The sequence below is a fragment of the Akebia trifoliata genome, chromosome 12 (genome assembly GCF_017979445.1).
Source record: "Akebia trifoliata isolate Shusen 1 chromosome 12, ASM1797944v1, whole genome shotgun sequence".
NCBI classification, from domain to species: Eukaryota; Viridiplantae; Streptophyta; class Magnoliopsida; order Ranunculales; family Lardizabalaceae; genus Akebia; species Akebia trifoliata.
The window spans coordinates 36,466,177-36,478,996 of NC_141386.1; the positions used below are offsets into that span (position 1 = coordinate 36,466,177).

Below are 12,820 nucleotides of genomic sequence, written 5' to 3' on the forward strand. Positions count from 1 at the left end.
AGTACTTTGAACAAATAACTTGGGTATCGAACCGATCAGTTGCCAGTCCTAAATGGTGGGTGAAATATGTAGGGCTTAAAATGAGTCAGGTTCAGGTCCGATATGTGTCTGCCTATATCTATATCTAGATTTGTTTTTTTTTTTTTTTACTTTCATTAAATTCATATTCGGATCCGATCTAACCGAATTAATTGATCCGGATCAGTTGGGTAGGATAATTTCAAACCATTTGAGGAGGAGAAGAGCGAGACAAAGTTCTTGATGAGAATGAGATGGAATTGGGAATATGATAGAGATGGATGATGAGGGACCTACTTTCCTCTAAACACTGATATTTCGATGGCTCTTTTAATTTATTGACTTGTCCGACTTTGCCCTTCTCTTTCAGACTTGCATTTACCAAAATGTCCAGTAAGTCCAAATTCCAAACACGCTTATATTTCTAGGACTTAAATGAGTTGGATTTTATCAAAAATTTGAGTGATCCAAATTAGATTTTAACAGGTTTGATTTCTTCAAGTATATCTGAATTAAAATATGGGTTGGATATAGGTTGATGTCCCTTGACCCGAGTCGGATATGTGTCAAAAACAAATCTATCCCTAGATCCTCCTATATCCAAATGATATATTATTTTATATGTTGTATGTTATATTTTATCAAAAAATTCGTATTAGATGTAGTGGTCAAAGCTTCTCTTCAAAAGGGAAGAGGTCTTGAATTCAAGTCACATTAAGCAACATTTTTTAATAAATTACTTTCAAATTATCCAATCCAATCGACTCGGATCAATTAATTCGGTTGGATTGGATCTAGATATTATGCAAAGAAGGGATCCCTTCCAACCCCTGGCTTGCATAATTAGAACTGATTGGAAGTAGTCTCCTGATTTTTTGCTCCTCTTTTCCAAGGCCCTTTGCCAATCTTGATGAAATATCATCCAAAGAAATGGTCTTTTGAGCTCTTCCAACACTTCTCTCTGACTTAGTAGAAGATTGACGAATGTCTTAACCCAGGTCTGTCTTGTAACCGTGACATGGATCTCTTGTTGTACTTCTAGAATAGAATTTAATGAAAGTAAAAAAATAAAACAAAAAATCCGGATATGGATATGGGTGTCACATATCTGGCTTGAACTTGACTCGTTCTAAGCCTTACATATTTCACCTACCATCTAGAGCTGGCAACGGATCGGTTCAATACCGGATCAAGACCACTCCACTACTGATCCAAAATCTCTACCCTACAATCCAGATCCCATTCGATCCATCACGAACTTTGTTTTGTTTTTTTTAAGAAGAAGAAATTAGGTTCTACGGGTTAATATTAAGAGAGAGAGAGGGAGGTTGAAGCATTGGAAGAAGAAACCTTATTGAGAAAGATGGGATTTAGGAAAAAAAACTAAGAGAAATCTAAAATCCTAGCACACATAGAGAGAGAGAGAATGAGAGAGAAAAGGCATATCTGGAGAGAGAGAGAGAGTGGTCGAGCCCTCGTCGTCTAATCGTAGTCGTTTCCGTGAGCCTTTTCCGTCATCGTGAGCCATTGCTGTGAAAGAAGTAAATGAACGTGTTTGGAGTTTGGACTTAATGGACATTTTCGTAAATGCAAGTCTGAAAGAGAAGGGCAAAGTGGGATAAGTCGATAAATTGTAAGAGCCACCGAAATGTCGGTGTTTCGGGGAAAGTGGTTCCCGCATCATCTATCTCTAGGGCTGTCAATAGATAACCGAAATCCGAATTCGAAAAATCGAATATTATCTGAAATTTTCGAATATCAAATTTGAATTTAGATGTTATTTTAGGTTTCGAATGAGTTTCGGATATTGCAAAGTCCAATTCGATAATATCTAATCTGAATGCATATATATAGGGGACAGATCATGGGACATATGTAAAAACAAATGGTTTTTCAAAATATGGGTTAGAGGTTTTGGATTGGCTGATTTTTTGTGAGGATGATATCTATGACGAGAAGATCATCCTAAAAAAATTAGTTCAATATGAAATTTCTAACCCCATCAAAAGTGATTTAGAATGTGGACCGTCTTTTTTTACCAATAATTTGTAAACCACTTTTGATGGACTTACAAGTTTCAGATTGAGCTGATTTTTTGTGAAGATGATCTTCTCATCATAGAGACCATCCTCACAAAAAACTAGCTCAATCCAAAACCTCTAACCCATATTTTGAAAAACCATTGTTTTTACATATGTCCCATGATCCGTCCTCATATATATATATATATATATATATATGGAAAATGTTCGGCACCCTACTATTTACCCTACCTTTTGCCCTACATGTTTTGTCCTACATGGTTGAAACTTGTATATTGGTTTAAGATTTTGGCAGGGGAACGCAACCCATAAAAATGGTTTACAAAAAATGAAAGGCCCATGATTCTTCAACTTGTAAGTATGGGACTAAATGTTTTGGAATTGACTGATTTTTTGTGAGAATGTGGTGGGAATATCATCCTCACCAAAAATCAACCCATTCCGAAACTTTTAATCCCATGCTTACAAGTTGAAGAATCATGGGTCTTTCATTTTTGTAAACCATTTTTATGGGTTGCATTCCCCTGCCAAAATCTTAAACCAATATACAAACAAATAATTTCAGCTATTGGATATAACAAGTTTGAATGAGATCTAATGATAGAATCGATTAAAAAACACGTGCTCGTTAATTCACTAAAAACTTTTTAATAATTACAACTACCTCCTCGATGCCCACGGATGTAAAAAAAAAAAAAAAAATTCCAAAACCAGATTTCAGATTTATGTATCTCTTCTAACCATAACCCTCAACCTTTCCATATTTTCCTCCCATCCAATCACTGCTAATTTCAGTTCTGGCGACGTGGGTTACGATAGAAAGGCTTGGGCGACCATTACCCCATCCATCTCTGTGGCAATTTAACCTTAATCGATGAAAAAAACCTTCATCTCACTTCGGAAACAAAATACATCGATTTAGTCCACCATTAATAGTGGATTTCGTCAAACCTCCAAACTAGAAGATTTGAAGCACTAGTAGAATCTAAAGAAGAGAAGGAATCGAAAGAGGGAGGGGATTTTGACAAATTACTCGTATTCTTCGTGATCTTTTAGAATGATTGGATTTTAACATAATCAACTTTATAGGCTTAGATTTGTTAGGGTACTTGAATTTTCGATGTTTTAGCTTTTATATGAGGAGGTTTCGATACGGATGTGATTTGGGGGTTTGAAGATGCGGGGAGGTAGATATAATTTTTGAAAAAAATTAAGTGGAGCAATTGATTTTAAAGACACGGGAAGGAAGTTGCAATTTTGTAAAATTTTAAGTGAATCAATTGTGTACGTGGATTTATAACAGATCTGCGCCGTTAATCTCAAATCATCCGACACAAATTACAAGAGCCACCGAAAGTGGGTCCCGCATCTTCTATCTCTATCTTATTCCCAATTCCATCTCATTCTCATCAAGAACTGTGTCTCTGTTTTTTCTCCTCCTCTCTCTCTCTCTCTCTCTCTCTCTCTCTAAATATATATATAATTACAAACGAAATAGTAGGGGCATCGTCTCCCTTTCTCTTCCTCATTCTACAGATATAGAGAAGAAACGTATAGGCTACCTACATACATGCATAGATCGAAGGTTCAGTAGAAGGTGAGATTTATATTTATATTTATAATAAATAATAAATTGGGAGAGAATGAGCAGGAACACTGCAGCTGGGATCCGCACACGTGTGGGGAAATACGAGTTGGGGAAGACCTTGGGAGAGGGCAGCTTTGCCAAGGTCAAGTATGCCAAAAATATTGAAACAGGTGAGAGCGTAGCCATCAAGATCTTAGACAAGGATCAGGTCCTCCGTCACAAGATGGTCGAACAGGTTCTTATTTATTCTCTCTCTCTCTTTCTTTTTAATTATTTATTATTAGAATCTCGATGGAACAGTTCTTTCCATTTTTTAATTATTTGATTGTTTAAAGAAGAAATCTTCTCTTATTATCTGGAGGATGTATACGTTTCTTAATTTATATTTATATATTCTGATTCTGATGAATATTTTATGACACTTTATAATAACAACAGATAAAAAGAGAAATTGCAACCATGAAGCTGATCAAGCATCCTAATGTCATCAAACTCTATGAGGTATTATCAATCATGCAAATCCTCTCCCCCTTTTTTCTTTTTTTGTTTTTTTTCTCTCTTTTCGAATGTGGGCCCATTCAATGATCCTAGCCATACAAAAGCGACGGCTGAGATGAGAGAGGATATATGTCTAGGAAAATACTACCATTATTGTGTTTTTCCTCAAATCTCGGCCATATGTTCGACGCGCTTTTGTTTTTCCTCAAATCTTGACCACATGAACAACGCACACCGCAAAAGTTGTTTGAGGTTAGAAAACTCTTTCTATCTATGTGGGGTCCACAGATTGGATTGCCTGCTCAGCTGAGCAGGGGGTGGTGGGGTTACTGTATTTATTTCAAAATTAATTGCCACCATGTCATCATTAATGTGATAATTGGGGAGTACTTCCAAATGATTGCCATTGGTTAATATTATGAATAAATGAATGCAAGAGACGGTTGGATACGTCGCTGATGCGGCAAGGTCACAGAATCATACATCTTTTTTTTTTGTGTATCCCGATGAAAATGATATATGGTTATGCGTCCTTACCATGTCAGCCGTGTATCCAACCACATAAATTCAAAAAGGGTATCACATTATTGTCATTTAACATTTCAGTTGGGGTGGGGGGGGGGGGGGGGGGGGGACTAGCAAAAAGGTGGGTGTCAATAACGCTCCAACCACATGCATTCATCACATGATAAATAATAAATTCAAAAAGGGTATCACATTATTGTCATTTAACATTTCAGTTGGGGGGGGGGGGGGACTAGCAAAAAGGTGGGTGTCAATAACGCTCCCCCTTCATAAAAATCTGAAGGAATATTATGGGCAAGTTTTGTTCACATTCTATGGGATAGGCTATTTTAAATCAATAAAAAATTTGTGTGTCAATTATAAGCATGGCTAAGCCCCACTATCTAATACGACCGTGGGTTTTATTGACTTGTCTAACATGTAGTGCACCTTAGAAATGTGTTGTAACGTCTCTTTGATTGCAAATTAGATAGAGAAAATTAAATGGTTGTAAAATATTGTTCAGAAAAGGATTGTCTTTATGTTTAATATTTTATTGAAGAGAGGGGATTAGATTTCATAACACATTACTTTTTTTTATGGCCAGTACTGATGAAGAGCACAAAAATGATTTCTTGAAGTCTTCAAAAAGAATTTGGATCTGTACTTGGTGTTTTATAGATCACGTTGTATCTAGCACTATCTATTTTTTAAAAGAAAAATCACTATTTCCCATATCCATCCTATGAAAGAGTATTTTAAGGGTGGCTTAGACCCATAGCTCAGTTTGTTAGACAATGGCTTGCTAAATTTTACTGATTTCCTTATATCTAATTATCTATGGTTATGAGTTGCTTTTGTCAAATATAGTTCACTTTCAATGATTCTGCTTGTACCAGTCAAATCATTTAATTTCTGTGATTATGTATATAGGTCCTGGCAAGCAAGACAAAGATATACATTGTGCTTGAATTTGTTGATGGAGGCGAGCTCTTTGACAAAATAGTAAGCATTCGGGGCGTAGTTTAATATGTTTTGAGGACCTCTCTGGAATTTAATCAATTATCAAATGGTGTAATGTACCACATGGGTTGATATCATGCATATGTGGCGGAGTAGGAAAGCAACCTTGCATTTTCATAGCTATGATTTTGTGACATTGCCTTATCTCATCTTTCATTGTTAAGGTCAACCATGGGAGGCTTAAGGAGGATGATGCTAGAAGATATTTCCAGCAGCTCATTAATGCTGTGGATTACTGTCACAGTAGAGGCGTATATCACAGAGATTTGAAGGTTTAACGAACTACTCCTAAGCGAATATTGGCTATTTGGCAACTTTGACTCTGCTAGTTATGCAGTGACAATTCACTAATTGAGTGTTATATTTTTCATCTTTTGCAGCCTGAAAATTTACTTCTGGACTCTTATGGTGTTCTTAAAGTTTCAGATTTTGGCTTAAGTGCACTTTCGCAGCAAGTGCGGGTAGGTATCATGCCCTCATCACAAATTTTCCTTCTAATTTTAATAAGAGTAGGTTCTATGTGCAATACAAGTGGACAATATGATATACTTGTGGAATGAGAATGGAAAGTAAATTCAATTCAGTACCTAGTCAGTGTTTTAGTGAAGATGTGAATTGCTTGAGGGGAGTTAAATATTGGAATTGCTTGAGCCAGGCCAAATGCACATTCAAAAAGGCCCAGAAACAATGTTGTCACCACCACTGGAATAAAAGGGACTTGGCGTGTCATTGGGTTCTTGTAGGGTTTTGTGCAAAAATTCATTGGCTTCTGTTTATTGGCCGAAGATAGGTTGCTTGGAGCTTTGTGGTCTCACTTTGGTGATATTGACACTTAAGTTTGTTACGGGAATATTAAAACATATAGTTTCATAAAGTTTTGTTTCACATTTATATTCGCAAGAGTCTTTTGCCATTATATCCAAAGGGATTAGTACTTCCTTGTCAGGGTTGGGACACCCTCCATTATCAAAAAATAAAAAAAGTCTCTTGTAATTATGAAATTCATTGTTGTAATCTGAAATTGTTTCTGTTTCGTATACATACTATACGAGCATGCTATCTAGTAGAAAAGACTATGCCTGGTGAATTTAGTAATTATCTATGATGGAGAAATGGGACAAGTTTACATAAATTAAGCTGAACCAGTTACATCTTCGTGGGCAATATGTGTTTCATAGGATGTTTTGGGCGATGTTATTATAAGAAATTATGGAGCCTATTCAGCGTAGTGTGTATCTGTCAGTACTAACAGATATGATGACCTTTCTTTTATCTAGTTTGTGTTTCTCTTGTGAGTTGTACTTTTTATTCGCATTCAATATCTTGTAGACCAGCTGCCTCAAATGAAACTCATCTCTGTTTCTCAAGATATTCTTACACTAAGAAATGACCTTTTTTGATTGATGTTCTGATTACTGTAGGAAGATGGGCTACTTCACACTGCCTGTGGAACCCCAAATTATGTTGCTCCCGAGGTATTTATCAACATCTTCTATGCCTTTATGAGAGCAATGGATTACACTACTGCATTTCATACCTGATCATATCTATTTGCTTGAAAACTATATTGCCAGGTGATCAATGATAAAGGTTATGATGGTACAACGGCCGATATATGGTCTTGCGGAGTCATTCTTTTTGTTCTTATGGCTGGTTACTTGCCTTTTGATGACTCAAACACTATGGCTTTGTATAGAAAGGTAAGTATTTAAATGTTTTATATTCTCTCTTTTCTCATTCTGAAAAGCAAATTCAGAGAACTGATGTGTTATTATGCTCAAACTGCAGATCTTTAAAGCTGATTGCACGTGTCCTTCGTGGTTTTCATCTGGTGCAAAGAAATTGATTAAGCGAATCCTTGACCCAAATCCTCTTACTGTAAGTTTCTGTAATGAACTTGTTCACTAATTCAAACTCTGAAGTCATTGCTGACCTGCTACTATGAAGTATGAGTTGGATAAAGTTTACAAGCTCTTTTAATGTGTGTATTCTGTGATTTTCTGCAGAGAATACGAATTTCAGAAATTTTAGAAAATGATTGGTTTAAGAAAGGTTACAGGCCACCTGACTTTGAAGAAGGGGAAGATGTTAGCTTGGACGATGTTGATGCTGTTTTCAATGACTCAGAGGTAAACCATTCACATCTTCATCCTTGCATCATGTTGAGCTGAGATAGAACATGTCATTCACACCTTCACTTTTAAAGTGGGAGCAATGCATACACAAGCATGACAACTGCCACCTGATGTTCTTTTTCTCCTTTTTTGCAGGAACATCTTGTAATGGAAAGGAAGGAGAGACCAGTATCAATGAATGCTTTTGAGCTTATTTCTAGGTCACAGGGATTCAATCTTGGAAATTTGTTCGAGAAACAAGAGGTAAGTTTTGTAAGATGAACATTTTCATAGATATGCAAGTAGTGCATTGCACTAGGTTGACTAAAAGATGTAACTGATTGTAACATTGGTTCCAAAGGCTAGCCATGTATACACCAGTGTAAACCAAGGTCTAAAATGTCATATCAATTGAACGTTTTGGTTAATGAAAAAATCATACGGTATTGGCCATTGCGTTCAATACAAACTGATATATTCTGACACATTCCTGAAACATTCAATGTTTCAGAGTCAATGTTCCGTATCAGTTTCGGTATATGTATCGACCGACACATTCCAATATTTTAAACAATGGTGTAAACAACCAAATGTAATGGATTAACCTTTGAATACTAGAGTAGAGGCTGAAAGATAGGAAGGCAGTGGATGTGATCTATCTTTGTTGATGACATTCTTTTACTCACACTTGATGTAGAAGGTTGATACCACCTGCCATCTCAGCACAAAGAATAGATAAATAAGCTGATATTAAAAAGAACATATAAATAAATATTAAGTGTTCCTCATATCTTTTTTCATGCAAGGTCCCACATTTCTGGAAGAAATTTCTCAATTAGGGAAATTTTGGGAGGAAATCAACATCGTCACTTCTCATTCAATGGTTTAATTTGGGATTTTGACCACTGCTCTTTCTGTTTCCTTTTTTGTACTTCCAAATCATAGGGTATTGTCAACCGAGAAACACGTTTTACTTCTCAGTGTCCTGCGAATGAAATAATGTCTAAAATTGAGGAAACTGCTAAGCCTCTTGGGTTCAATGTGCGCAAACAAAATTACAAGGTAAACAATACTTCTTTTCAGCTTTCATTTCACATTCTTTGTTGTGTTCAAGTTTATCTCGATAAAGATGCAGTGGACATCATTTGTTTAAATAATGGTTTGATCTGGAATACAAACCATGCTGCAGATGAAATTGCAAGGTGACAAGAGTGGAAGGAAGGGGCACCTATCTGTAGCTACAGAGGTACTAAATTACTCCTTGGTCAATGAGAGCTCAATTTGTATTTCTAGATGTATAACATAGTAATTGACTATTAGTTGATTCTTAGTTCGAGAGGAACACTATTCCTATTGTTGTTGGTTCAGTATTTAGACTATGGCAAGTCTAGAGTCTAGATTTTCTTTTAGCATTGGTACCCCAATTCAACATGAGTATGGGGTTTGTGTGTGAAAGACTTGTCGGTACCCCAATCCAACATGGGTAGGGTGTGTGTGTCAAAGACATCTTAAACGTGTCCACATTTTATATTAAAAATTTACTATATTATGTGTACAAATACTTTATAAAGGGGAGTTGTATTGTCTGAGACTTCAGTACAACGTTAGCATCCTCCACAACTATGTTTCTTCCATAAATACCTCCAAAAGATATTTATATTGTCTTTAGTGCAAAAAAAATAAACTTTTATTGTCACTTTTCAGTAAAACTTTAAGATATTTACAAAATTAAAATTGAGCAGTGACAACAAAACCATTGCTTTCTTGCACTAAAAGTGAAAAAAAAGGGATAATCTTCTAAGAATATTTATGGAAGAAAAATGGTTGTGGAAGATACCAAGATCCGATCGAAGTCATAGACCTTAGCACATCCCTTTTATAAATTGGTGGAAAATGAAGTAAAGAATCTAGAACAAATTAATTAGACATTAGTGTTGTAGCGATGGAGAAGTGACATGTTTCCTGTATTTTATGTTCTATTTTTGAGATGGGTTTTTATGAAATTGTTATCCAAGCTTTCATATATAAACTGCTGCTGTACCCTGAGGTTGTCTGCCAAAAGTTAAAAACATAGACCCAATCAATACCTGTATCAGTTAACACCTGCATCTGCACTTAGGCAACGCTTCATTTGGTATTGGCGCATTTGTTCAAAGTACTTGAGCAATGTTTCACTTGTCTTAGAATATCTGGGAAACAGCTTTCTTCAGGTAGTTTCAAAGGTTAATCAGAATTTTATTTCATTTCCGGTTTAGGTGTTCGAGGTGGCTCCTTCTTTGCACATGGTGGAGCTTCGTAAGACCAGAGGGGACACATTGGAATTCCACAAGGCATGTCAATGTTAAACTCTCAAATTTTATTTATAAAAATGAGATTTAGGACTGCATTCTGACTGACCCATGTGTATTTTCAACTTTTTGAACAAATGACAGTTCTATAAAAGCTTCTCGTCTGGATTAAAAGATATCGTTTGGAAGTCTGAAGCAATCCCGGAAGAGACAAGGTGATTTGTCAGATGCATTTGCATGGAGTCCATAAAAACACTGAAAAAACTTTGAAGTGGCCATCCCACTTCTAAATCTCAAAGGAGAGGGAATGCTCTCCTTTGGATTACATGTGGCATTTCTAGGGAGGTATTCTAAATATTGACAAAAATGTAGAGGCGCAAAATAAATACAAAATGTCACGTATCTTGTAACAAGGAGGGTTCCTTCAAAATTTGAAGCGGGCTGACTGCTTCAAAGTCGGACTTTAAAAACACTTGTGGCCTGACTCTAGCTTTTCTTGTGCAGGGCAATAACCAAAACTTCCACTGGGTAGAAGCTTCTTAATTGTTGCTCTCCATATTTATTATGAGCATGCATTTATATCTGAGAGTAATGGTCCATGGAAGGACATGGTAAATCTTCTCGAGTGCCCTTGTTTAACAGCAACATACATACATGAGTTAATAGTTTTTTTTTTTTTTTCAAGGTGCATGAGGTAGTATTGTTTTTGGATGTGTGCGAAGGAGATGAAATAAATCTGTATCCAGACCTCCACAAAGGAGCTAATAAACATAATGCATTGAATTCGTACAACAGATTACAAACTCATGACATTTGAGAAATTTTTATTATTATTATTTTTTTGCAATGGAAAAAGACATTCCCTCATTTTATTTATTTATTTATTTTATTTTGCTATGCCATATGATTCTACCTATAACTGCAAAAATAACGAATATGGACGTCCTTCATCACCTTCAGCAGCTAACTGAAGGGAAATTCAATAAATTTAGAGGATTTCTATTGACACACCGAATTTTACTTATGACATATCATTGCTTTACAAAATAAATGACGTCAATTTAGACTCATTCTTTACTCTCTTTTTTCTATGGCGTTCCTGTTTTCTTTTTTCTTAAAAACAACGGAACCCATTTCTTCTCAAATGTTATCTGCAAATAAAGAAATGAGAGTCTGCTTAGCGAATCTTTTTTATGATTTTTTTTTTTTTTTTTTGAGAGTTCCACTCCTTTGGGATGTTTTGAAATTTAAGATTCTTAAAAGGGTGTTTTTTTTTTTATATTATTTTAATAATTGGAATCTATGATTTCTTAGGGTATGTTTGGTATCACTGTTGAAGTGTAAAGTTTGAAGTCTGAAGTCTGTTTTTTGAAATTTGAAATCTTATTTTGAAAAAGTTGTTTGTCTATCATTTTTAAAAGTTTCTAGTTACAAATAGAAGTTTAAAACATATTGGTCATTTTGACAATATTACCTTTTTGTAATTCTAATAAATTGTTAATTAAAAAATATAACATGTTATGCATAATGAAATCATTCATACATTTAATTTCGATTTTTAACAAATCAAACACTCCAAAACTATTGTTTACAAATTAAATTCATACTTGAGAAATTATATTCCAATAAGGTAATACTCAAATAATAAGCAATCATTCATTTTCTAGTTGAAAAATAAAGGGTTTTAAGGTTCGTATAAAAATATAGAGTTTTCGAATACGAAACAAGAAAAAAGAAGAGACTTTGACAATACAGTTGTAGAGGAAGGAGAAATAGAAAAGAAAGGAGAGATAGAAAAGAAAGGAAAGGTAGAAAAGTTAAAAATAAGAGTTTTAAGATTCGTATAAAAAAAAATGATAAGTGATAGAAATCAAGATTTTGAGGAGGGTATTTTAGGAATAAAAAAATTAGATTTCAAAAGTTTCATCTAGCATCCCTCCATCGTTGGTTTAAAACATATGAATTTTGGTTCTGAAGTCTGAAGTCTGAAATCTGAACCAAAACAAACGAAAACAAAGTTTCTAAAGTCTGAATTTTGAAAGTGAACCACCTCCATTCAAACTTCAAAAGTGTTACCAAACACACACTTAAAGACTTGTGATAATCTAATGCTCTTCTTTTGAAACGCCCCAATACACTCTTAATTTTTCTAAGAAATCTTTTTTAATGAAATCCCAAAAGATGCCTTTGTTAACATAAGTATCACAATATTGACCTCATTTCCCACTTTTTCTATGTGGCAGTGCGCACAGAATCATGATGCTTTTCACTTGTATCTCAATGAAAAGCATCTATAATTTGTACAAACCTCCACATAAGCAAAGTGTGAAATCAGGTCAATCTTTGAGGTCACTTCATTAGATTCTATATTTGATCTTATCTTAATATATTTAATTTTATTAATCGGTGTGTTATAAATAAATTTAGAATCTCAACTACTTGTTACTTCCCTCAAGCACATGTAATCGTTCTATGTTATATTAACTAGGGGTGCAACTTGCTTTGGTTTGAGGTCAAATTGGAATTGAATTAACATAAATCGATTCCACTAAATAAGAATCAGAACCGAACCAAATTCCATTGGAACGAAACCGAACTAAAATCGATTCGGTTCGATTCTACGGGTTGTCAATATTGTATAAATTGTAAGTAATATTTTTTAATGTAAAAAAACAAACATATGATAAACCTAAAATTTAATACATTAAATCACTAATCTGTTGATAAAAAATCATTAGTTATTCA

The 12,820-nt window shown here is 34.8% G+C and overlaps 1 protein-coding gene across 2 annotated transcripts; it reads left to right on the plus strand.

Annotated features, from left to right (window-relative positions):
* Positions 1–3,491: 3,491 nt before the first annotated feature.
* On the plus strand, positions 3,492–10,942 carry LOC147390002 (CBL-interacting serine/threonine-protein kinase 9-like). Of its 2 annotated transcripts, XM_086417830.1 has the most exons (15): positions 3,494–3,883; positions 4,087–4,149; positions 5,584–5,655; positions 5,838–5,945; positions 6,054–6,134; positions 7,095–7,148; positions 7,248–7,373; positions 7,462–7,551; positions 7,680–7,802; positions 7,944–8,051; positions 8,733–8,849; positions 8,977–9,033; positions 10,043–10,117; positions 10,220–10,290; positions 10,580–10,942. In XM_086417830.1, exons 1-15 carry the CDS (start codon positions 3,704–3,706, stop codon positions 10,605–10,607), a joined length of 1,353 nt encoding a protein of 450 aa, XP_086273956.1. In that variant the 5' UTR covers positions 3,494–3,703; the 3' UTR covers positions 10,608–10,942. The 2 variants fall into 2 exon arrangements, with proteins under 2 accessions (XP_086273957.1, XP_086273956.1); XM_086417831.1 differs by lacking the exon at positions 10,580–10,942 and having other exon boundaries at positions 3,492–3,883; positions 10,220–10,294.
* The last annotated feature ends 1,878 nt before the right edge of the window (positions 10,943–12,820 follow it).

What these genes read in the sequence shown, in the direction of transcription:
- LOC147390002 (XM_086417830.1), top strand. Translation starts at nt 3,704, where the DNA reads ATGAGCAGGAACACTGCAGCTGGGATCCGCACACGTGTGGGGAAATAC. An exon ending in GCGAGCTCTTTGACAAAATA is followed by an intron (nt 5,656 to 5,837) that starts GTAAGCATTCGG and finishes TTCATTGTTAAG; the next exon opens with GTCAACCATGGGAGGCTTAA. An exon ending in CAAATTATGTTGCTCCCGAG is followed by an intron (nt 7,149 to 7,247) that starts GTATTTATCAAC and finishes CTATATTGCCAG; the next exon opens with GTGATCAATGATAAAGGTTA.